At 42.9% G+C, this 26,562-nt stretch overlaps 1 protein-coding gene across 3 annotated transcripts in view; it reads right to left on the bottom strand.

Moving 5' to 3' along the window:
• SMAD3 (SMAD family member 3) overlaps positions 1-26,562 on the bottom strand; it is an 80,906-nt gene that overhangs the window by 21,193 nt on the left and 33,151 nt on the right. For 2 of the 3 annotated variants that reach the window (XR_012776311.1, XM_075506399.1), the window contains exons 2-4: positions 2,283-2,476; positions 1,256-1,390; positions 483-557 (exon numbers count right to left, since the gene is read on the bottom strand). Coding sequence is in view for 2 of the 3 variants with exons in the window: in XM_075506399.1 (XP_075362514.1) it covers positions 483-557; positions 1,256-1,390; positions 2,283-2,476 (404 nt within the window). In the remaining variant the exon portion in view is untranslated. Of the gene's footprint in view, positions 1-482; positions 558-1,255; positions 1,391-2,282; positions 2,477-12,983; positions 13,006-26,562 lie in introns of those variants that run through there. The other variant, XM_075506400.1, reaches the window with a different exon arrangement.

The following is a 26,562-nucleotide window of genomic DNA, read 5'->3' as shown; positions in this document are numbered from 1 at the left end:
TAGACTTTCAACTTTCTTTGGGATATATCCACTAAACAATAAACCCATTTACAAACAAATCTCCTAGCGGTCATTTCAAATAAAGTTCAACTGGACATTTCAGTATGTAAACAACCAAACGACCAGGAAAATGCCTCTGCAGAAAAGTGCCAGCTACGTGCAAAATTTTCAAGTGCATACAGATGCATGGATGCAAATACAACACAAACTATCATCCTTAGATGTGTCTCCACCGTTTCAGGTTCCTGCTTAGCATTGTCTAATGATGGATGTTGCGGAGAACAGGAACATGCTGTACCTTGCACCAGCAGCTCTAAAACGTACAGCCCTGTGCTTTACATGAGATGTCAGGCTACGTTTGCACTCCTACAGGGATAAAATACCTCAAACCACCATCTGATCTTCAGCGCCCCAAAGAAAAACTTTAGAAGAGTCTCTGATATGACCTAGAAAGCTGCAGCAAATGGCAAAAGATGACTTACCTGCATCCATGCTGGGGTTCATCTGGTGGTCACTAGTTTCTCCATCCTCACTCAAATAGCCTGGAGGAGGTGTCTCTAGAAGCATAAAATGATCATACTGTCATTGCAAAGTCTGGATTTTAGACACCAAAAACATTTACTTTTGTTATTCAGAACGAGGTTGGTTTTTTTTTTTTTTTTTTTTTACTATTTTTCTTCCTCAAGCTGCTGAAAGGAGGAGCTGGCACAACCAGGATGGTAGTCGTAGCGTATTTGTGAATAACAGCGGAGGGGGAAACAAAAAAATCTGGATTTTCAGTCCCATAAAACTTTAAGCCATGTAGACAATTTTCTGTCCACATATTTTTCCTCTCCTGGTGTGCAGCTGCATAGCTTGTCCATGCAAATAAGGTGTAAATTGCTTGTAAAAGACATACATAAATAGAAGAGCTCAATTCCATCAGAAATTTAGAGAGTTTTACTCAAAATGGCTGAATTTAATTCAAACCTAACTTGCTAAGGGAACATTCAGCTTTAGATTTCACAATAAACTGAGTATGTACTACTGAAGGGAAAAGGTAAGTTTAAAGAAAACAAAACAAAACTATAAACAGCACTGTTGTGTGTCTACATTTACAGCTTTCATCTATTTTTGTATAGGTTCCCACTCCTTAGCTTCACAGTAACGATGGAAAGAAAGACTTTCCAGTCATCCAGCTTGGCATACATAGACACGATTCACTGTGCAATATGACCCTTTTCCCTCCGCTCGCTGTATGGAAGATATACAGTACCTGGAATGTAGTTGCTCTGTGGCTCGATACCTGCTGGGAAGTTAGTGTTCTCTGGAATAGAATGACTATAATCGTCTAACGGCGGGAACTCAGCTGGGATCTCTGTGTGCCGAGGCACAAGCACTGGAGGTAACACTGCAGAAATGGAAAAGGAAAAAAAAAAAAAAAAAAAAAAAAGAAAAAGAACAGCAATGTTAACAGCTTTAAAATAAAATGACTGAAACCCTAGAAAATGAAGCTAAACCAGTTTGGAGTAACACCCTTAAATACATGCAACACCAAAGTCGCTAATTAAGGGACACAATTTGATACTTGCTTCTGAAATAACAGCAGCAGTTAAAGATGCTATTCTTAACATATCTCAGCTGGGGACGGGATACGTGCTTATCTGAACACACCTAGTCTGTCTGCCCCTTCTAAGGCAAAGAAACAGGTCTTCTTGAAAAACCATTTAAGAGAAGTTATAGCACATGATTCAAAAGGAATAAATTTCACATAAAATGGAACAGCAAGGTAGTTAGCATAAACATCCAGACTGGTTCTGCAGATTTGTACTGACACGCAGCAGAACTATCTGCAGTTCTAGATGAAAGTCTCTTTCAGAGGCAGGAGGAGACTTCAGAACAGGAAGTTCAGTTGTGTTGGGAGCTATTCTTAGATCCACTTCAACTTGACAGTAAGTTTATCCTTAATTTAATACCAACAATTAGGGATGCATAGAACACTGCCGTAGTTCATACGTGTATCTACTATGTAAGTTGTTTTCGTGCACACGATGCCACATTAGGAACCTGGCAAAAATGCAACCTGCTCGACTTGGATTTTATCGATTTAGAATGATATTTCCCCCCTGAGTGCAGATTCATAAATTATTCTACTGTGTACAGTAAGAGATTATCATCAATAATAGATACACTTTGGTTTTAAAATCCTATCCCTGCTGCTTTATTCAATTTTGAAATGCACTTATAAATCTCTTATGCTGGTATCGAGAAGCTGATGTACCCACACATAAGGTCAGCAGTACCTGGGGTTTCCACTCTTTGGTAATGATAAGGATTCACACAGACTTCATCCTTCTTCATGTTAAAGGCATACTCGCACATCTCCATGGCACGCAACTCATGGTGGCTATGAAGGTCTGGCCACCGCCACAGCCGGCAGTAGATCACATGGGGAAGACCTTTCCGGTGAGATACTTGCAGCCGGCCATCTAACGATCTGCAGTCAGAACATAAAGATGATAGCAATTTAGACTGGCATTAATACATGTGTAGTACTGACCACATCCCATCAAACACTACACAGGGGAACCTAATGCGAAGACCGCAAACTTCAGCAGGAGGCTCAAAGTAAAGGCTGCCCAGCCAACTCAGTATCCTGACACGATCCCAAAAGGTGCTAGTCACCAAAACCCACTGAGATGGTGCTGCAAGGAGGCACTCCGGCCCCAGTCTTCAGGCTGAGAAGTCCTCTCTGAAAACTGTAAAAGGTTTGGTTTATATAACAGCCCTGCTCTGGATTTATTAATTTTCTGAAAAGAGGTTAATTTGGAGGCAGAGACAAGAGCTACAGCAAATAAGAATACATCACTTTAGTGGTACTTCTTAAGCATTTGTGTGTGTCCTAACAAACAGGCCATTTGCACAGCTCTCAACAATTTATGCTGCGCATGTGAAGGTATTACATCTTAAAATATGTGCTAATAAAACTAGACTTTTAAAATAGAGACATGAATTTCCATTGTGACAAAATAATCCAAAATTGATATAGGTACTTCTTCTTTAAACAGTGTTTACGAACATTACAGACAAGCAGGGCTTCCAGTTTCATTTTCCAAAGCACAGCTTGAAAGCAAAAAATAGGTTTTTCCAGCATTGCTTACTTGTGTTTTTACATCTAGCCCGTGTCTCCTCCAACTCATTTTTCAATTAATCCTATCCTCACCCCAGAATAGCCTGTTCCTAGCAAACCTTCCTGTCCTGCTTCCTGGGAAGCAAGGCAAGCGTGTTCAAATCCTCTCCAGCAGAGGAAGGAGTTGGAGCAGGGTCTCCTCCATCCTGAATGAGGGCTCCACTCCCTGAGCCACTAAACGGGAACTGCCCCCAGGCACTTTCTTTGAAGCCTAACCCTTCATTTCCCTTTTCTTAACGACTGAAATGAAACACTTCAGGGGTTTGGTGAAATGAAATATTTCTAGTTTTTAATTTGTCAAGGAAAGAAAAAAAAAAAAGAAAATTGAAATTTTACTTGGAATTATTTCCCTTGGTTCTTTGTGTTGGCAGCCAATCTAGAAAAACAAAACAAAACCAAACCAAAACACACAAACAATTATTCAAACAGTGGTTGCGCTAGTCTTGGCTGCCCTAAGAGAGTTTTCCCAAAAGCTTCTCTGGCAGACCTTGGTAACATGCACACCTCTTGCAAATGCTGCTACAACAACGACGAAGGCAAAATGCAACTAATTCAAGCTATTACTGGCAAGCACTTGATTTAGGGGAGCAGGAAAACATGTCATATAACTGTTACGTATGAAGTATATAAGGAGTCTATGCCATCGCTGAGGGACTTGCTGGTACAGGTTACAAAACATCTAAAACCTGCAAGTATATTACAGCCCTGAAAAATGCACAACGCCCACAGTTATTATTTATAGTACGTATTTATAGTATGTATTTCTTCCTATTTTGCCTGTTATTTATGGGTCTCACATTCTCTTCAGACTTCACTGTGACGGGGTGACCAACCAGCTGAGCATCTGGCACATTTTCCAAGTGTGTTCTTATGCCAAGCTCCTTCTGAGGACAGAAAACAGAAGCGGTCTTCCCAGGTGGAAGACTCACAAGGAGGGCACCAGTGTCTGGAACTGATCTGCTGTGGAAGGTGGGAATCTTGGTATTGATTTCAGTGGGGCCAAGACCTGACTTACGTGACTCCAAAACTTAACAGTTTGGAAAAATTTTTAAAAAGTATATACCAAAAGTGTGAAAATATTCACTAAATTTAACAAAAAGAGAGTAGGCTGAAACAAGGAACGAAACAGGACTGCTTTTCTGTTCCCCTTTAAAACACCTTTGCCCACTTGGAAAGGTATCTTGCATCTAAGTGAGGGTAAAGGAGAAAAAAGAAGACTCAGAGAGATTATTCCAAGTATCCCGCAGGAGACACAACTGTGGCAAGTGTTCTTACTGTTCCCAGTCACCATCAGCAGATGGACATCACAGCAGCACAGACAGATTTGGGTTGAGGTTAGCAGCCGAGATGGGGGGACTAACACAAAGTGGGTATGACTTCGGGATTACTTGCAAGTATGGGGGTCTCCCTACATTTCCCAGGATAGAAGCAGCTCTTTATACCTACAACAAACTTCCCAGTCAGCTGGAGGGTAAAGACCACTTCTTCCCATCACCCCAGGGTTCTTGGTAAAAGCTATGAAGTCTTTACAAAAGATAAGCCAGTACATCCACGTGCCTGACTCGCTCTCTGGATGCAGTAGCCCCGCCACCCAGGTTAATGGAGCCCTTCCACCGACAAAGTTCTCGCAGGAGACAGTGGAGACAGACACCAAGCACTGTTGTTTGAGCAGTCCCCAAATCCTGAATAGCTTCAGTGGTTATCTAAAACAAAAACAGCCTAAAAGCATTACATAGCTCTCAACCACTAGTATCGCACACAGCTACTCATTTTTGTTAGCAGAGATTGCACACTGCGGACAACGTGTTGTGCTTGCTATCTACCACTGCTCATGGCATGATTACTGTCTATAAGGCAGAAGAGATGGACTCTTCTGCAATCTTATCTAAAAAGACTTTTTAAAAGTGACAGAGCCATATGTTTTATTTTCAGATATAATAACTTCCCCTTCTCCCCTCTCCCCCCAATAAGAAGATAAGGTAAAAGAAATTATATTTCCCCAAAGCCCTGGGGGCTAATTACATTTTTATGATTGTGAAATCTCTCCTCAGGCTCTCTGTTAAGGGACTTGGGACAAAACAACATCGTCAGCATGTTCTTGGGAAGAACGTGGCTAAGTAACAGGGCAGCTTTATTTCTTTCTGCTTTCCTGCCTCAACCCTCAAGGAGTATTTTCTCCAAAGCAACAAATAACTGGTATGGCTGAGACAGGACACAAGATTAGATGAGCAAACACTGTGCTCTACCAAAAGCAGCTTTTTGTGTAGATATAGCCCTCCAATTACCACAGTCAATTGCCACGCCTTTATTAGCTAACTGAATGCTCATTTGTAGATGCAAACACTTGATAGAGCACGAGAACTGTCTTGAGCACCCAGTCATGTCACTTATAAATTATCTAGGCTGCAGTCTTAAGGGCAGCTGTGCCAAGCTATGGGGCTAGCACTGCCTTGGCGAGATGGTCTTCCTCCTGTCCAACACATTCCCATTCCCACAGTCCTGCCCTATCTCATCTCTTCCCTTCCTTCGTTGGCTCCTGTCCCCTCAGCATCATACCACAAGCTGGCTCAGGTCTCTAACTTAGCAGAAGACTATCCATTTTTTCATGGGTTAGCAGGCTGTAACATTTCTCAGAGGAACCTGACGAAAGCCAAAAGCTGGTGCAAGGTGAGTTAGTGTATACTTTTGTTAGCATGCGCCACAGCTGAGGATGCATTTCACTGGTTCACCATCTCTGGAGTGCACAGCCCTCAGGGATGACCCAAGCAGGTGTGCGTCTCACAGCCACGTGCAGAGTAATTTGATAAACTCGATAGCACACACTACTTCTACCCTTTCTTGGTCCCGTTCTGAAGCACAGTCTGATCTTGAAGGCTGAAGTATTCCCCAAACCATCTGAGAGCTCAGCACATCCAGGCTTCATTAAAACTACCAGAATCTAAGCACCAAAATTTCCATTGGGTTACTGGATTGTTCCTCCCTCTTACCTTTCTTTTAGCCAGCCTGTGTTGAGCAGATCTCCCTGTACAACTGACTTGATACATTTATTACTCCATACTACCTAACAGGATTTCTTTTAAAAATACCAAAGCTTCTTTGGCCAAAAATTCAGTATTGGATGGTTCTCTCCAAAAGCAGTACCATTTATTTTGGTGGGACAGTATGTCTTCAAAGTGTCTCTATACTGCACGGTGGAATTAAATACCAAGAGTTGTAAAGAGCTCTCCTTTTCATAGTGTTGATGTTTAGACCGAGCGGGTGATGCAGACTCTGACTGCAGAAGGTGTTCTAGTGCATCTTTCATAACTAGCACGTATCCTGAACTTGCAAGATAAGAACAAGAAAATATTGTGATCCACAAGCCTGTTTTACTAAGGGAAATACGATGAGCTGTAGTTATCACCGCCTGCAAGTGTGAGAGCATGTAGGCTATGAGAGCCTGCAAGATAAAGCAAAAACAAAGCCAGAACACAGCAAGATTGCTGAGCTGATGCCAGTTAGTAGTGGTTTATAACAAAGAAATTGATTCAGGAATGATTCCGGAAAACAAAGTCCTGATATGACAAGACAAAGAAGCAGCAGAGAGGAGGAAGACAGCGGCTCAGCGATGTCAAGGATCAGCCCATTGAGAAGAATGGCAGAGACCAGCCCTTCCCCACCTGAATGACGACGTGGCCAGCAGACCCGCCGGGTGACGGTGCCGGGGCGGGAGAGCGGACTGATGCCTCACAGCATGTTCGTCCCAGCCCGTGTTGTGGGAGTTAGCGATAAAGATAAGGACTGTGCACCCATATCCTGCATGTAGGACACAGCTCAGAAGACTCAGTGCTTGGTAAAAGATGCCCAAGAAGAAGTTAGCCAAAAGCTTGAGGGTTACAATACGGTGCATTTAAAGGTGATCAAGAGGTATTCCGGTGGAGAGGTTACTCCACATCTAGGGCAGTTATAACCAGAGATTAAAAAATACTGAATGAAAAAAGAGAGACCAAGACTCCAGGAATGCAGTCAGGTAATTCAATCGCTTGCACAACAGCATAAGGCATGGTCAGGTCAACACTGCAGCGTCCATAAGAAACAAACAAAAAACCCCTGAGGCTGAACACCTTTAGGCCTGATCCATTGTTATATGTTGTTACAAGCCATTTACCACGAAAGTTTAACACATGAAACTGCTACTCCAAACTGTCCAGCTACTGCTGCTCAAAAAATAAAGGGCAACAGTGATAATAGCAAAAACAGAGAAGAGAGGAAAAAAAGAATGACAGAAACACTGAAGCTTTTTTTTTTTTTTCTTTTTTAAATTCTCTGTAACTCTGCAAAAGAGTGGGGAGTAAGTAGAAGAACATTACATTGCGTAACAGGAATTTGATTTCCAGGCCTGACTGGGGGTTTTTTGGTTGTTTTGGGGTTGGGGTTTTTGTTGTTTTTGGTGTTGGTGGTGTTGGTGTGTGTGGGTTTTCTGTTTTGTTTTTAAACCTGATTTAATTTGTAAGATCCTGAATGAGGAAAGAAAAAACCAAACCCCACACTTTAAAAGATGTACTTGTTATTTCTTATTTTCCTCTTTGAGCATTTTGCAGCTATCTTTCCTCTAGATGGGTAATGAAACTCTTCCTTGCACCCATTCTCCTTCTTTAAAAGTAAAGTTGAAATCAGTGGAATGCAGTAGTGCAAATTAAGCAAAGTGATATAAGCAATAAGATATTACAGGGTTTTTTTGTCAAGGTTCAGATTTACTCTATCAGAGATCCATTCCCTCCCCTTACCATTCACACACATACACTCCGGTTAGCAAACCCATCAGTTTTATATCCCTGTCATTAACCTTCCAAGAGAGCAAAATGCCTGAAAGCTCAAGTATCCAGTAACACCAGCATGTGCAAAAAGCAGTAAAGAAAAGAGAACAACAATCAGGAAGAAAAAGTTTCAGTTATGTATTTCTAAGGGGTTCTTATTAAAAACCACGAGCAGAAGCTGGTTTTTAAAACCATGACAAATAAGTTGCCAGTATGCTCTAAAATGCACCAAGAACTGTGGCCACAAGCTGTGATTTTCTCTTAAGCACAAAACATGATAAGTAGTTCCTTACTGGCCCTGCATCTGGTCTACACCAGGAAAGTAAGCATTTATTCTTGTAGCAGAATCTGGCTTTTGTGTGCAGAGCACTGCAATATCCACAGGGCTTCACTGAAAAGTTGGATAAAATCTCAACTTTCCCTGAATACTGGCCAAATGAATAACACTGAATAAAAAAAATGACCCATGCAGCACATTTGTAATTCAAAAGCTGATCCTTTGCCATCTCTTTCCCCTCAATTTGCTCAGCATCACTAGATTTTCCAATTTCTGGTGCAGTTTTAACAGTACTGTCATTCAAGTTCTAGAAATAGAAGTAACTGCGTCGAACTGACATTTGCAATGCACGTTATGACACTACCATAGAGGAAACTAATAATTAATACCTTCTACTTAGCACTTCAATTTAAAGAAGATTAAAAGAATTAACAAACATCTAATTTGCCACACTTCTCTACAGAGAGAGTAAATTTTTCCTACCCCCAAAGCAATGAAGTGAAGTGATTCTCCCAAAGCAAAACAAAAGTTTGTGTCAGAGCCAACACCAGGAATAAGGAGTTCATCACCCGCCTCAATGCTACCAAAGATCACAGCTATTTTGTGCTGGTAACTCTCTCATTTGGACCGCTTATTCTTCCCACTGAAGCCCTCCTTTGGATTTAGAAGAAAAACACATCTCCTCTACGTTTGCAGATGGTAGCTGACTTCAGATGCTTCTGACCTTCACAAGGAGTTGCTAACGGGAGCAGAAGCACTGCGGCAAAGGCACGAAGAAGCAGCAATGGGCAAAGCATGGGAACCCGTGCAAAGGTTATCACACCCTTTGGGCAGACCGCTGCGTGTGTACTTACACGTAAGCACAGGATCACAGCCAGTGGATGGCACAGCTCCACGCATCTGCTGGCCATGAAGTCTTGAACAGAGACTGCTACAATCTACAGCCTGTGGTATCAGGTAAAGATTTTAAAGGTAAAGCGCAATTCCCATTTCTTCTGATGCTGCATAATTCTTCTACTCAACTCTCATTTGTTCTGGGTTTGAAAAGTAGCCGCCAATACAGAAATTACCAATATATCTTGTGTGGGCTTCTTACCGCCTATTTACATCTCTCGGTCTTTACTAAGGCTTTGCAGACTTCCCCTTCCCCCACTCGAAAGCTGAAGAAATACAGCACGGAGAGTTGATGTCAGGATCAGATTATGACAGCATGAGTCATTTATTAAGATTCCAGTAATGCTAAGCTCTTTAGCAGGTGCCTTGAGACCATATTTTTCAGAGTCTAATTTCAGATTCAGACATAAGTACGTTTTATTGGTTTACCATAAACTGTCTGCCCATTGTTGCTTCTCTAAAGCCGCCTTCTGCTTGTCCTGTACTCCACAGCTCTCTTCTCCGAGCTGTGTCCACTTCTACTCCCTGCTGGCATGCAAATAACATCTTAGTTTAATTTAGATTTCTTTAAAGCTACAGATAGAACTTGTTTTACCACGTAGTATCACGATCTGACTATTTTTTCATCTGTACTTTTAACTGATCTCTGTTATTTACACCACTTCTGCTTATGCCACAGCTACAGGATATTGGCTACTGGCTATCAAACCCAGCTCCCTTTCCTCTATTTTTAACCATTTTGTAATTATATGCCCCTACATTCTCTTTCACCTCCTCCCTTTTCTGATAGCCAGTTAGCACAGAAGACAGGTACTTCAGAGGCCCAACCATGCATGTCCTTCACCTCCCTATCTCAGAAAGGACATAACATATCCTAATGCTTAATTAAGGCTTAATCATGAACCCAGTTCTAAACTTCCTACTAAACATCCCAGTATTTCAGCCATCTACGCTTGTCCAACTGCACATGGACCTGCAAGGTGGATGGCAGTTCTCAGAAAAGGTACAGTCTTCTACTACTGACATTTCACAGGAAAGCAATGAATTTCCCAGCAAGGCACAAAACTGAAGACCAACCTTTTCTAGTAACTGCAGCATAAATTATGCAGTTAAAATGTCTCCAGTGGTACCCCTCTACCCTGGGGAAGCCCACAGCTGCCAGCAAAGCAAGGTAAAAAAACCCTAACTATCCTGGTTATTGCTGCAAGAGGCAGATAGGGCAAGCTTTATTTTGGTAAGAATGTGGTAATTCACTACTACTAATTTACCATTAATAGAAATTGGTAGAGAAGAAGGGATGTAAGTGGAATCTGAGGCCAGAAGTGTTTCTGAAGGTATCGCATCCAAGCCCTCTCCCAGTTACCTTTTGTGGAGAAAATGTGACTTTTTGTATGATCCTTATAAATCCTCTAAATTTTAAATCCATTTTTTCTAAGCAGTTCTGGTTCTTTTTTTTTATTTCAGCAAAGTTTATTTGCCCAAATCTGTGTCAGACTCATCTAAATTTATTTGTGCTTGAGCCTTAAAGGGACTGGGGGTGGAGGAAACAGACACAGTAAGAAGCTCAGCCTCTCAAAAGGAGCGTGCCTTTTTGAAAAGTCATTTATCATATGAGCTTGTAATTTCTTCCCAGAATCCCATGTTTAACTTCAGTCATGAAATCCAAAACCCAACACACTTTTCATCCAACCGAACCAGCAACTTCCTCTCTCCGAGGAGATTCCAGGCATACTGATGGGTCTGTGTATTTGTGTGTTCAGAGGAGTTTCAGAAGGAGAAAATGGATGGATGGAAATGCCAAAGAGATTCAGATAATCTTCCATAACACCGAGTGCATTCAAAACAAAAGTATTTCAAGAAAGACTGAATAACTGGAGCACATGGTCCTGCTAGCAATCAAAAAAGAAAAAAAAAAAAAGCTGCTGTAAAACTCAGTTATTCTGTTAGCTTCCATGGTACTTATACTGATTTACATTTAACATCTAGCTTCAACATGCATCTTCTTGATACTGTAGGGAAAAAATCTTCAGTTTCACTGAAGTCAGGAGAGCTTTGGAAATTAGCATCAGCTGTTGACATAGCCCAAATAAAACCAGAGCAAAAGAGCCAAGAAAAGAATATGCTTCTTAATTGCTGAAAGAGAAAAGAAACTAAGGTACTGCACAATGTTTGAGTCTCACACCAAGAACTGTTGCCCCAAATATATATGTCTGCTAACAAAAGCAAAAGTGATTATCATAGTGAGTGTTGAAAAATGACAGTTTTAAGACCTTGGACTCTCCTTCACAATGTATACAATTGCCAGTGCCTTCAACAGAAACCTCGTATAAATACCAGGAGTCGGAACTGACTTCTCAGACAAATGTTTGTGCATTCTATCAAGTTGGGACAAAGCCAATATTTCTTATGGAAACATTTTTGGTGGTCCTGGGCAAAGAACATGTTTACTTTATAGCAGATATAACTAAAAATACACTGTCCTACAGCCTCCAATTATCTTGTTTGGAATAGTTTGAGGCTACTCGAGGTTCATTGCTGTTATTTTCTTTATTATATAGTCAAAATGTTGCTGCTTTTCCTGTAATTTGAAAAGCAGCTATTTCAAGATTTGACATCTGTGTTTGTACCTCCCCCGCATGGATAACAAGATCCAGGGTGAAATTTTCCAGAGTGGCCATCTCCCACTTTCAAAAGCAACTCAGGTACTTAAGACATAGATCAATACTTTCCCTGAATTACATAGGCCTTTTACATCTTCCATTAATTCCACTGGCTCTACGTTATATTGCTTTTCAAGCTGGTTTAACAGCAATTCAGATATATAATTATTTGCACAACCAGTCCTAATTAACAGCATATGACAAACAAGGGGACCCGGTCCCACAAACGCTCACACTTCCATCCAACGTCCTCCCGAGCCCCTCCGCAGGGATGGCCGTTGGGATCCATTCAACAGCAGAGCTATACATGTGCTCAGATGGCTTCGTGATGAGGACCTGTTCTTCATTAAGGCTGATCAACTTTAAAGGAAATGCAGCTTGCTTACAAAAACTTTAGTCTGGGTTCCTCAGCCTTCAGTCTCTCCCATTTTCCTAAACAATTAACCACCTCTCTTTTCCAATCAAGCTTTCCCAGCCTCCGACCCGCTCTGGCATCCTGCGAGTTGTTAATGAATCAGTTCTGCATGAATCATTTCCCATGTGCAGACTGCGTAGTTCATCACAGAGCAGATTCTCACAGGCTTTCCTCCTTGGTCCTGATGACAAAGAACTACCTCCGCTACCAAAACAAGCCTTGAAGTTTCCACCAGGAGTTAACAGCAGGTGTGTGCCGTGTGAGAGAGGTGAAAAGGGTAGTGGAAGAAGGCTGTGTTAATTTTACAGCTCTGACTTCCTTAATTATGAGTCACCAGCAACGCAGGAGAAATCCAGCTTAAAAAGTAAACCTAAAAGAGTGTGATGTCTTAGGGGAACGCTGCAGATTTAAGATGAAACGCCTCATTAAAAGCCCACAGAAGTTAATATTTTACAGTCTCTTATGTCTGTAATTACTAGTGAAATCAGAGGCTCAAGACTCTGCACGAGTTCGTGTGTATTTGGAGGAACAACTTTGTAAACTTCTCTGTCTCATAATCAGGTTTTACAACACATCTGAGGAGGATGAGGGAAGAGAGGAGGTGGCGTTACGGGCTTTTGGTTTGTTAGTTTTATTTTGGGGGACTGTTTCTATACAATAAGAGAAGAGGGTTATTTGTACCAGAGAGGTGGAAAATGCTTCAGCTGAAATATTTTTTTTCCCCCACCAAAAACTCTTAACAGCAAAAAAGGAAGCTGTGTATGTGACCTACCTGAAAGCTTCCTTTCTTCTAGTAAATCGACAGATCAGTTGAAAGGTTCTTTTTCAGGCTACCACTTGCAGCCTGAGAGCACAGCAGACGTGCCATGCAGCAAGAGAAAGTCACTCCCTCAGCCATCCCCTCCGGCCAAGACAATTATCTTATTCATGGAAGCCCAATTCTGCTTTCCTAAATTACATATTATGTTAAAAAAAAGAAAAAAAAAAACCCAAACCCCACACTGGAAAACTTTGAGAAAAGGAGGGGGGAAGAATATTTTCCCCGTGCTGCAAGGCACGAGGAATTCCCTTGCTCACCAAAAGTCAGACTTTTTTACATGTTGTTGCTCCCTCTATCAGGAGGCACTGTTTGCCCATCAAGATCTGCAGCACTCACTATCTAAGTGAAGGAAAGCAGCACTAACACAAGCACAGATGTTTTCCCTCTACCCTTCACTCTCCCCTGCCCTAAACTGCACCAGCTCTGCACTGGTGATATGGCTGGGAGCAAGGATGTAAAATTTCAATGCTTAACTCTGACTAATGCAGGATGTGTGGGAGAGCAGCACAGCGGCATGAATAACAGCTCTATAAAGCACGTATCAGTAGCACGCTAAGTCATTCTTATCATCCAAACAGGATCTCAAGCGTGTGCGTGCACAGTACCTTTCCTGTAAAGGTTTTATCATTACTATTGCTTGCATGGAAATCCAGCTGGTATGACATAAAAAGGAGCAAGAAAAAGCAAGCAGCCGAAATCAACATAAACAAATACCTTATTTTCATGTAAATGTCAGTAGTAATAGAAACTTGAGGCAAGATGTGATTAAAGAACAGTCCAGAAAAAAACAACACGAAAACAAGTCACCCTTCAACCACCACAGGAGACAGAACTGTTCCCAAATGAGATGTTTTTCAAAAGTTTTCCATGAGGTGTCCATAACGAACAGCTGAAAATATCAACTGCATCAAAACTCACATTTAAGTAACAGAGAGACAGCTCAAGTAGCTTTCCTGTTGTCATCTCCCCCTTCCCTCTCTCTAAACTAAAAAGAATATCTAATATTCACACCCTGGGAACCTCACTGCATAAATGCTTAAATGTTAAGCTTAAACTAGAAGCAGATCTAGAGCTTGCCAAGGAGAGGGGAACAAGGAGGGAAGCAGACTCACAGGTAAATATTAGTTTGTACTTGAAAAAGCCAGAGCACATTTTAAAGCTGCTTTTGATTTTCATGCCAACTTCACACCGTCCTCCGTCAAACGTCGGTAGGGCAGGGTGACGCAGGGAGAACAAGCGCCTGGTGTCTTTGGCAGCTGGTCCAGGGTGACAGTGACGCTGCCAGCCATTATCAGCCAAATTATGGAAAACGATCAGCAGAATTCCAGAAACAAGGGATGTTTTTCTTCCTCATTTTCTTTTTGGCCCCTCTTGGCCGGTGCCTTTAATGCCAGCCACACAGCAGTCTGGCTGGACTGTTGTGTGTGGTTTTGGCACTCACAAAAGGGGCAAGGAATGCTGCTTGGGAGCACAACTCTCCTCCTCTTTGCTCCCATCCTGTAATGACACAGGCCTCTCTTTCCCAGGCCTTGTATCACCTTGCCATCTGGCAACCTTCATGAGTACTGGCCTGAGCAATAATGCTAGATAAAGACTGGAAGCTCTTTAAAGCCACAGGAGAGATCCATCCTGGCCTGCAGCAGTAGACCAGCATCCCTCCGCTGTGACCTGAAAGGGGAATCCACAGAAGACAAAACAATTTTCAGTTCTTCAAATCCTAAAGTGTTTTCAAAACTATATGAGTGTACAAATAGATCTGTCCATCTTTGTGGTATAGCCAAGATGTGAGTAACACTAAGACGTTGCTTAACAGCTCACAGCAACACTACAGCACTTTCATGGTCAACGTGAAGACCACCACCACTCACTCCAAATCAAAGCTTGAGGGAAACTTTAGAAGCAAACCATAACAACTACTCAAGATGAAATGCAGACAGGAGACCCAGGAACACCACCCAGCTTCTCTAAAACAACACGATGAGGCATATAGAGGTAACAGTCAATTATGGCCTTCTTTTTATGTCTCCTCTTTAGCAGCATAGTGCACTAGCTAGGTCCCTGGGTCAGCAGTGACTCAGAGAACAGAGGGCCTTCCAGTGAATCATCCACACATTTTTAAGCACCCTCCAGGTTTTGTTGATTGGGAGATGTCTCACTACCTACACCTTCCCTAAATACCTACTGGGCTGCCCAAGGCATGAGTGAGAGTGAGAGAGAGAGCACGCGATCAAGGGTGCAAAAGAGCAGGCAATCCTCTCCGAATACCTGAATGCTACGAAAAGGAATACAAGCCACACACAGATCTAGCAGCACTGCTCGCTCCTATAGCATGGGAATACGGGTATAAGCTACATGAAGATAGGGAAACAATGGGATAAGTCACAAATATTTGATTTCACAAGTCAAGACAGTTTTCTTTCCCCTCCCCTCGTGACTAAGCCTTTGGTCCACACACCCACTCCATCCTCAAAAAACAACTCCATGAAACAAATTTGATTGCTCTAAAATACACACAGGCAATGACCAATCACACCTCCTCCTCACAGCACTAAGTCTATTTACTAAGAGTCTGCACCAACTGTCTGCTTTGTATGTAACAGGATCCAACTCCCTCTCTCAACAAGACATTAAACACCAGCAAGTCCAACTCCTCTCCATTTTCCTTATCCCATTCCCAAACCTCCGAGTCTGCAGACAACATCGTTTGCCCAGATAAACTTTCTGAAATCACTCCTAGCTGCTTCCAGGGAAAGGACACTGCAGTGCCACGTGTGCTATGGAGCAGAAGTGATCCCAAAACAGCGCTCAAAAGTATGGTAAGGAAGCGAGAGCCGTGGGCTGTGCCACAGAGGCTCCTGCCTTTCAGTGATGGAGAGCACTGGCAGCGCTCCATGCCTCACTGCCTCCCAACATCCCGCTGAGCTTATTAACTTAGGCTTTGTGCCATGCCTTACCTTTAACGCGCTGCTGCGGCGCTGGCTGAGCGCTGCTGGTGTAATGGCAAGGACACCACCTGCAACTGGAGGCAGAAACCCCAGATTTCATCCCCATCCTGGCACAGACCTGCTGCGTAACAACGATGTTAAACCTTACTGTAGGAATCTACCCACCCATCTGGAACCGCTGCTCCACACCACCTCTAGTAGCCTTCCCAGCCATTTTCTATTTTGTTCACTACTTGTGCCTTGACACATTTTCCTGCACAAAACTTAAGAAAAACAAACAAAAAAAAAATAACCAACCCCCCAAAGCAAATGAAGATCTACCCCTTCTTTTTCCTTTTAGCAAAGAAAACAACTTGCCTGTCCTTATGTCATCCCAGCTAATCTCTTCCTCCTCTCTGGCACATCAGATAAATATCTTGTTCCTCCAACCCATCAAAAAACACAGCTGCTAAAATTATCATTCTGACCCATCAATCACACTCCTCTCAATCTGTCCGGTATCTTCTACGAGGTATTAAGTTCAAACAGCCTAGAGCCTTGTCCTCTAGGCACTCCAGCCCTCTTTGTATCATATTTGAGAACTCACCCCAACTGCAGCTTCTCCCCCCCTCCTCCCAAATTCCTTGCCCAGACTGGACATCCACCACATGCTTCCTCGTGGCTTCTCCTTCCCTCCTCACCTCGGCCCCTCTCCCTGCCTTGTGCAGCTTTCAGCATTACACTGGGGCATAGAAAAACCTTCCAGCCCTGATGAGATGGAAGGATGATCCTTCACTGTCTCATTTCTTTGGAAAGGCAGTTAAACTGAGTGTGCCATCACTATCAACATGATGCAAGCAGACAAAAAGGTTTACAGGGAGGAGATGGTGCAAAAATATTAAAGTAATTAATATAGCCCACAGTTACAGTTTTCTCTGGATATTCCCACGAGTACTGTCTTGCATCTTTTAGACTGCCAGCTATTCAGAACAGGGACAGTCTGTAATTTCCCCCCCTTCTAAAGCAATAAGCACATTCTTGGCAGCTAAATTATTAATAAGGAACAAATGGTAATTGATTTATAGATGAGCCCGAAAGAGAGGATTTGTCTTCTTCAGTCATCTAAGTCATCATGCCCACACGGCTTTGTGCTGGTTGCATCCCCACCAAAATCTCAGTCTCCCACCCAGACCAGTAACGCAGCATATCCAGCTCCAAATTATCTGTGTTTACGTGACCTCTTTACCTCTGTTGTATCTGACCACTGACCAGATATTGCAAAAGACAAACAAAGCATTTATTGTTCTTTCTGTCTCTCTTTCTTCTCAGCCGGCAAGAAAAAGCTTAACTGGATTAGTTCTTAAGACTTTATTTTTATCCATTGGGACCCTGTGAAAAAAAAAAGCCACAACACTCAAGGAAAAGATGAGTTTTGCATTCAGGCTTTGAATATGCTGAGCTTGGGGAATTAGCTCTCTCTCTGCTGGTGGAAAGTTCCACGGTTCTGGCCCAGCTCTTCACACCAGAAGTATCTGTCCTCCTCCTCCAAGCACTACTTTCTCACATTTCAGCTCCAATACTTGCAACAACAATCTTTGCTCCTCCTTTGCTGAATGAACTGAGGATCACTGGGTAAGTCTTCCCCCTGCTATGAATATGGGCTTACTTGTAAGACAAGCTTGAGGAGCGGCCTCTGAGAGCAGCTACTCCACAGGCTGTTATGTTTATTATAATTAACGGCACCGCACACACAGCCTATTGCTTTCATAACACTCGCCACAATTTGTTTGGCACGAAGAACCGATCAGCAGTCAGCTTGCCACAAACTCAACCTTTCTAAGGCGGGACCCGTGGCTTTATTGAAAGCAACACAAAGTTTGTTTCTAGAAACATTATGGAGATGACAAGTAAAACGTAGCGTTGCTGCTTAAATGCTGGCTGAATCCCAAACAATGGGAGCTCTTACATGAAGCAAAAACAGACCTTCAAAGGCTTGTAGGCAAATACACTGTCACTGAATATTTTGTCATGGAAGCAAGAGCCTAAAAATATAACGCAAGCAGATAATGCACTGAGACAGGCCGGCGCACATCCTGTCTTTACTCTGTAAACACCACAATGAGAATTGGCACTATTGTACAAATCAGGCCACCCATACAAAAAGTAGGACAGTAGTTTGTAACAAACTGCAGCCTTCATCCCAGAGCCGCTACGCTCCTCGCCCCAGTTATCTTGCTCTATATTGGAAGAACAAGAAACCTGGTGGGAGCACGGCTGGGCTGCCTCAGCCTCCGGCACGGGCAGGCTGCCCGTCCCTCCGTCCCATCCCTCCGGCAGCCGAGCGGCACACGCCTGCTGGGGGCACGGGGAGGAGGTGTGGAAGAGGAAATGGTGTTACCATCCATTTTCTGATAAGGCCAGCACCTGTAGGAGCACTGTGTCCTGCCCGCAGCAGGAAACCCAGCCTTGAGTTGTGCTGACTCACTGCAGTGTGGTTCCTTGCAGTTGGCAGTGGTTTTTAAGTCTTCTTCCCTGCAAGCGAAGGGCCGTTGCCATCTCCTTTCTCTACCCAGAAATCAAAGAAGAAACAGATGTGCCCCGGGTAACTAGAAGACATTATATTCTGCATTCCTTGTTCGCGTTTGCAAAATTTGGGCTTGAAGGGGAAAAGATTTTGTTTAGCATAAAAGAGAGAATGGCAAAAGCCACACCAGATTGAAAAAAAGTGAAGCACTGGGGGCACCGTTCTCCACCAGAGGAAAGTAAGATTCGTTTCTTGTTCTAGTAGATGCAGTTTAGCTAGATTTCGGTGAATTAGACCCAAGTCCTCAAAACCTTCCGATTCCTTTTAGGTCTTCTATTCTTATCCAAATCGTCCCCATTGGTCTCAATGTTTTTCTATAAAATACATGTGATAGATCCCTCTTGTGGAAGTATGTAAGGACACTAGAAACACTTGAGAGTTTCGATGCCACAAGAATGGATGTCAAACTTTAAAAGCATTCAGTGCAGTTATGCATAACTAAACCAAAAAGCCATAAACAATCCTTGGGTATAACAATACACATGATCATTCAGACAGTCTAATCTTTTCTCAGAACCTCCAATGTGCCCAGAGCTATATTAAGTAAAGTTCTAAGGCGTAAAAGAGTATTCAGAAAGGCAAACAAAAAAATAAGGTTAGTTACCTTCCAGGAAGGGAATGAGCAGAGCCCTCCAGCTGAACGGTGTGCACTCATTTGCACATGCAATGAATTCACTGAATTCCATTCCAGACCTCTAGATCACTGACTTTTGAGGATGCTAATTGTTTTATGGTAGCACCCGCTAATCCCCACTAAACCCCAATCAAATATCAAGGCTAATACACAACCAGCATAAAAGAGAAAGTCCCTGACCCAAAGAGAACGTGATTTCCATTTACAACAGGATGCAACAGGTAAATGAAACGGACAAACAGGAAGGAACAGTTATCACAGGAGCAGTTATTATATACCAGAAGTGTGAAGTGGCTTCATGGGTAAAAGAAATTAAAAACATCACCACCACATTCTTCTTCCAGCAATTAATCAGATTTTACTTTCAAAACGTGTGCTAAAGTCCAGGTGGACAAATCTGGGAAGCATTTTGTTTCTTTTTACATGCAGGGGAAGGAAAGAGGGGAAAAGACATGCACAAAACTAAAAATATACGTTTTTCTGAAAATCACAGAGTGGCCTCAGGAAGAGGAGGCTGTAGGGAGATACGTATATCAGTAAAGCAAAAGAGCACCAACCCTTTTTGGTTTCCTCTGCAGATCATCCTTGATAAATTATCATGACTCTCTTAGGGATTTTTTAAATCTGTTTTTTATTATTACTCCTATTTTTAAGGAAGATAAGGTTGTCTCCAGTTTTGAAACTTCAACGAGGGCCACACACTCCCACACAGAAGAATTTCACTGCTGTAAAAGCTCTGGCTGCTCAGCCAGCTACTACTTAGTAGCTCTGGTGCAATAAAAAGGCAGCATGGACCTTTTTAGAGTCCATGAGTCGTCCACGCCAACAAGAGGCACTAAGACGCTGTAATGTCCCTGGATGCAGACTGCAGAGAAGACAAAAACATAACTTACAGATGACTTGCCCCCCGAAGCCGCTGAGGGCTGAGCGGTATGCCTGCATACCACACAGCACACATTTGCTTATGCAAAACCTCTGTAACTTGGCCACGGGTGGGAGGAGCGGGAGCACAGCACGTGGCTGTGTGGGCAAGACCCGCACCTGAGACTCAGCAGCACTGCAAATAAACACAGTTTATGCATGAATAATTGTATAGTTTAAAGGCATTTATTTCTCAACAAGCGGCAATAATATGGAAACCGTGCAAAAAGGCGGCATTGCATTTTCTTGAGCCAAATCCTTCAGATGTCAAAAAAAATTAAAATAATCAAAGACAAGAAAAGGGCTGGAGAAGGGCCAGGGTACATACCAGCAGCAGGGAATCCTTACGTGACCAAGGCTGTGGCTGGCACATTCCTGACTCATAAGCTAAGGTGCATCTGGTGGCTGCGTTAGGTGCCGGACTGGCAAAAGCATTCCCTCGTAATGGCTTCTTAATTGTTTTCTGCCAGCCATGACACATTCTCCAGAGGGCTGTGAAGCCAGAAATTTGGAAGACAGTGCACCATTTGTCAGGAGCGGGTGTAGAGCAAACCAACCACCTGCTTCCCGTCTGCGTCCCTGCCATTCTCACCTGCTGATGTGTTTAGAAAGCTCTAAGTGTGGTCCCCAGCGAACAATTCCTCATTACCCAAGTTGGCACTCCAGAAACGCCCCGTCGATGTTACGTTTAAGCATTTGCTAGACTTTGTGCATCAGCTCCATTAATTTAACTGCTTAAATCTAAGCACATACTTAGAGGGCCCTGCAGAACGGAGGTGGATTGAAGAAGCACTTAAATGCTGTGCTCAGTTAGGATGAAAGAGACTTTGAAATCTTAAAACACTGCTGTTATCTTAGATAATGAAGTGTTTTAGAAAAATAAAAATAAAGGCCTTCAATATTTTCTTTTGCGAGCACCTATTATTTCAACCCCAGCAGGCAATACTGTCTAATGTACCTCAAGGCAACAACTATGCATGCTTATTTAAAGACAATATTCACCCCTACTCTGTTCTAAACTCCTATCTGAATAAAAGCCAACATATTTAGCATTTTGCTTCCTGCTGTAAAGATTCAACAATTGTAGGCCTTGTCTGTGAGATGAGGAAAAGCAACATGGAATATCATGTGTCACTTCCTTTTCATCGCATGCAAACCTGGGATAAGGAACGGGAGCGGGTAAAGGCACTCTCCTTTTACGTAAGCTTTCATGAACAATAAATGAAGAAGGGTGGGCCTTTACTCAAAGCAACTTTTCTTTAAAGCTTTCTATTAATCAAATCCCTTCAGAACAAGTTCATTTGAATGTGTTTAATTTTGCGACTGATAATAGCACAAGTGTATTGCATCATCTTCACTAGAACAGTAATGCCTTTTAAGTTTCTTTTTAGTAGCTGCCTCAGACATGCCTTAGATAATTTTGTTGGCCAACTGAGGACTAATGCAAGACATATTCTATGAATAAATGCATTTCCAGAGCCTCAGTCTCAGAAGGTGATTTTGCAAATGGCCAATGAGAAGTGCCTGCTTTGAAGTGTTCCTGGAATCAGTTACAGTCGCTTAAACCACTGATCAAATTCTACCAAGAAAGGCTTAGAGAAATGTTACTTCAGACTAGGTTTATCTTTCCTATAAATGCAAACTACTGCATTAAAAACAGAACTTTCCCCTATGAAATATGCGTTTTCACAGCTTCGGAGTATTTAACTGAGGTGCTTAAAGTCAACATTTCATTTTCTTTCTTGGAACAGTTGAAAAACCTTAAAGCCAAACTTCACTGAATGGAAAAGGTAATTTCAAAACTGTTTCCCCTAAAAATAGACGATGAAGTTACACTGGCCTATGTGAAGGACCAGTTCTGTTACTCACAGTGATACACGGTTAACATCACTCCAGTCTACTGTGCTCTATAAAGGATTTCTTAGCCTGTTTTTTCCTTCGTCCAAAAGGCTCATTCTCTTTGGGACAAATCCAACAACCTTAAGTCAGTGAGAGCTCACTTGGCTTTGTATTGCCCAGCACCATGTGCAGCCACCATGCAAAGCGGATGAGATGCTCAGCCCCATCCTGCACTTTGGCACAGCTCAGCCAACAGAAAATGTAAAGCAAGCTCAGGAAGGCATAGCTAACAACTCCTCCGCCTGGCATTTCCCAAGGAAGGACAGACAGCCCTATGCCAATCCCCTCGCAACAGCACAAGGGACACACTTGAGTGCGTGGGCAGCTGGAAGAGGCCTGTCCCCAGGCCGGAGCAGCCCTGGAAAGCTCTCGGCAGTCAGCTCCAGCCCGTGTAGGGATTGCAGCACTGCTCTGAGGACTACGGCTTCTTGATGTTTCCTCCACAGCTGAGGATCTGGGCCAGTGAGTGCAAGAGTGGGTGTGAAACACTGCTGCTGGGTGAGCACAGATTTCTGCCTTGGCAGTGGAAATCGTTACAAAAGGTCTATGGTAAGAGAAAATGAGGCTTGTTGTGCTCTGTGGGAGCTGCTGGGTGCTCAGCAAACCCCCATCAGGCCACTTATTCTCATGCTTCAACAGACTTAATTTGATTGTACACCTATTTAAGCAATCCTGGCCCAAGCTTCCCAAACCCATCTGGATTCGTACTTCAGCTTCACTAGTGAAATCCCAAAGCGTACTCTGCCCAAAATTCAGCACAGCAGACTGCAGGAAATGCACAAGGTTATTTCTATCATATCATTCTAAAAATGGTCTGCCTGGTATTTGGGGGAGGGAACAGAGGAACGGAGGCTGCTACATAGAAGGAGTCATTACATTTCTTCTTTAAGATTATTTTGTTCTACTTCGTATTTGTCGCAACATTAAACCACTTTGACTTACATTTTACACAGAATGTTTACAAGATGTGTGGGCAAATGTAGCGATACATATTTTTTAAACTTGATTACTTTCCCCCCCACACACAGAGTCTGAGTTACTCTATACATAAGGTTCCTTTCACAGTAAAAATGCCAGGACTTCCCATATGCATTACTGCTTAAGAACAGCATTCCTGGCAGGTCTTAATGAATCTGAAGTGACTGCATTAAGCTCCCAGCATTGCTTCAAGTCCTATCTGAGGAGAACACACACCTGAAAAAAACACCAAGGGAAGCCACAGAAGAAAATATACTGAAGGAGCTCACAGACAAGGCAAATCAGAAGCGCCTTACTTCAAATCCGTAGACATTTCAAAGAAAGCACACAATGGTGCTGCCAACTTGCTCTCGATGGAACATTTTGTTTTAAAAGTCTGTTTTACAACAAGGCTGTTTTCTTCTTGTCAGGATCCCAGGAATCCTCAAGATGCCCTTCCTGAAAAGTGTCAGCAGTGCACAAACGGGCTTCAAGAAGGAGGGGAGATTTTCAAACATCTCTTTAGTGAAATGCCGCCCGGGCCCTTTCCAGTCCGTGGTGCAAGAGTGGTGCTGTTACTCCGCCTTTGATGGCATTATTCCTCAGGCACATGCCTTTGCTTCTCTCATTTTGCTGTGGTTTTCCTAACATTACGCTTTTACAGAAGAGTTTTGCAGCAAGTTTGAGGGAAATGACATCACCAGCCCTCAGTTCAATCAGCTTAATACAGAAAGCTACCTTCAAAGAAGCTTTTAAAAATACATTTTTGGTGGCTTTTTAGCATTTAAAAAAAACGCTTGTGCATCCAAGCCTGTAAAGTCTCATAAAGAACTTCCAGTTCAAACATCTGAACACTGATACATATTCATTCTCTGTGCTGCTAATTAGCCACAAGCTGATTTCCTTCAGCAGTGTGTTTATTTTAGCAGTATGGTTGTCCACAATCCACCTTCCAGAACATAGCAATAATCAGGCTTCATAAAACAAATAGCTACGTATACTGCTATACTAAAAAAAAATTCCCATTGAATCAGTGTTTTGGCTTCTATCAAGAGCACAAAAGGTAACAGGCTCTGATCAGACCTGGAAGCCTCCACTTACAAAGAAGGAAATACTTCTCAAGAAGCTGATAACGACCATTTTTGCCTTGCTTAGTACATTAATTAGGCCAAGAGCGACATGATATGGCAGAGGCAAAGTTAAGACACAAAATACTTTGTTGTCCAGCCACAGATTCCCATCTCTAGTATGCTCCTGTTTTTCAATACAGGGCAGTAATGGGCGAGACGAATCGATACGGAGGAACCGTGTGGGCAACCAGGAGAGAGCAAGGGTGCAGCAGCACAGGGCACCCCAGAGGCGTTGGAGGGAGGGAGGCTGCAGCTTTCTGATGGCAGCGGCTTGGGAAAAAATGGCAGCATGTCACAATTTGTCCCCAGGAAAAGAAACTAAACCCCAAGGGAGTACACAGTTCCCTGAAATGAATCAAACAAGCCCTCTAATATGAAATCTAGAAACGGAAAAAGGCACAAAGAAACAGAGACAGGAAGGCGAGAGGCACAATGGGCTCTTTTTAAAGGCGGCGATAAAGCACTTGTGACAACACGAAAGGAGTGAGGAGGAATGAACCCATCTATCAGCACTGGGGAAGCAGGTTCTAGCAAAGAATTGTTTTAGAGATGATCAAATCAGAGATACCTTGGGAGCAAGCTGCCCAGGAAGGAGCTCTGGCCTAGCTGCTCACCCCTGGCTGCGTGATGGGAAGGAGGGCTCAGCTACCTTGCTGCTGGCATCGTGTGTGCGTACACGGGCCGTGCGGGAAATGAATTTTGTCTTTGAACCACTGCTTGGCACCCTCTTCACTTGTGTTATTTATAGCTTGAACCTCAACTTTTTTGGAATAATTAATTCCTAAAAACAAAAACTCTAAGCCACGTTTAGTGAGGTACTTTTAAAGCCAGTAATAAACTACTGGCACCTACTTCATAGGCCTGTATTATGAGTGCTGGTTGTCAGCTTTGCGTAGGTGCCTTAATAACGTAGTGGATGTGGGCTTCAGAAAACCGAGGCTGCAGAACAGAGCCTTCTCAGCACAGTGACCACAGTGCCTAATGGGAAATTAGCCACCATCTGGCTGTGCCACTTCAGGAGATCCCTTAATACTTCATATTCTTTATTTCTGCAGCAAACAGACACTCTCCCTGACCCAGGGCCCTCCTGAACGTCGTCCCCGTAATGAAAAGCTGGTTTGCTGAGGCACATACCCATCTACTATGGTATGAACGACCGCAGCACAAATCCAAAAGCACTAATGGGTATGCTATAGAGAATCTATGTTGGCATTACATATGACCTCTTCTTTCTTTATTCTTTAGGCTTCTAAATAGAATAGCAATTCTGTCACTAAGCACGAAATTAACTACGCAACTGTGGGGTCATGACAAATTTTTCACTCACTTAAAGAAAGGCAGAATTAAAACTCACAGGCTAAATTCTGACTTTATAACCCTGTATCCACAAATAGCTCCACTAACTTGAGCGAGACTAACCAGAGAAGGTACAGCTACCAGTGGCAGCCACATATTAGGCACAGGGAAAGCTGCCTTGGCACTGACTACGTGTGAAAGGACTGGTCTGCAAATGCAGGAGGCAGCTGGGTCCAACTTGAGTCCACTGCCATTCCACTCCATATTTTCTGTCTGTAGGTTGTCTTTAATACTTGTCTTTATTTTTCCACGTAATGCCTAACATTCTTTCATGGGAAGATCTTCCACAGACTATGCAGAAATATAGCACACTTTTTAAATAACTGTTGCCGGGCTTTGTTTCACTGACATTACGAAATGCTTTTTGATGGCATTTCAGGATAGACTGCCAGACAATGAAATCTTAATGACTGAGTATGAAGGGTGATAAATGAAGGTCAGTATCACCATTAGCCGAACTGGTACTAATAGGTGGCACAATACCAAAAATATCCAAGTGTGTGTTCTTTGTTGCTGAAAAATGCATACTTCTCCGTAATGATGCCCAAAGGTCACCCCAAAGATCACAAAGTAAAAGCAACTTGCATTGCCAAAAAAAACCCCCAAAAAACCTCAAGCCCCCAAAACAACAAAAAAAGAATAAGCCTTTCTAAAAATGGATGCTTTGACCTCGTCAAACTTGTGGGCTGCATGTATTCACCATTCCTTGTGGGAATGCATTCCCAAAGAACAAGCCTTCCTTCATGTGGGGTGCTACTGGTTAAAACAATTTAGGAAGACATTTTTTATTCTCCTTGTTCTTTCTACCACCCTTTGTTACTCATGTTTTGTTTCTGTTTATGCAATCAAGTCCTTTCACTCTTAGCCATGATCTAACTACAGTTCTAACCAACGTAAGGGCTTCATGTTATACGCTGGTAGGCAAGCAAGCACAAGACCGTATTTCAAATTGGCAGTAATCCCATACAGAACTTTGGGACTTTCTTCTTCCCCCAGCACGGTATTTCTGCTGACAAGACACACACACACACAGACACATTTCAGCCCTGCATGTGGTAGAACATCTCATCGTTGTGCAGTTCGGTTTTGCTCTGGCCTGGTTTTGCACAGCTCTAACTCTTGGATG

This window comes from Mycteria americana, chromosome 6 (assembly GCF_035582795.1).
Source record: "Mycteria americana isolate JAX WOST 10 ecotype Jacksonville Zoo and Gardens chromosome 6, USCA_MyAme_1.0, whole genome shotgun sequence".
Classification (NCBI taxonomy): Eukaryota; Metazoa; Chordata; class Aves; order Ciconiiformes; family Ciconiidae; genus Mycteria; species Mycteria americana.
The sequence above is the reverse complement of the archived record's forward strand: the minus strand, read 5'-3'. Positions and strand labels throughout refer to the sequence as shown.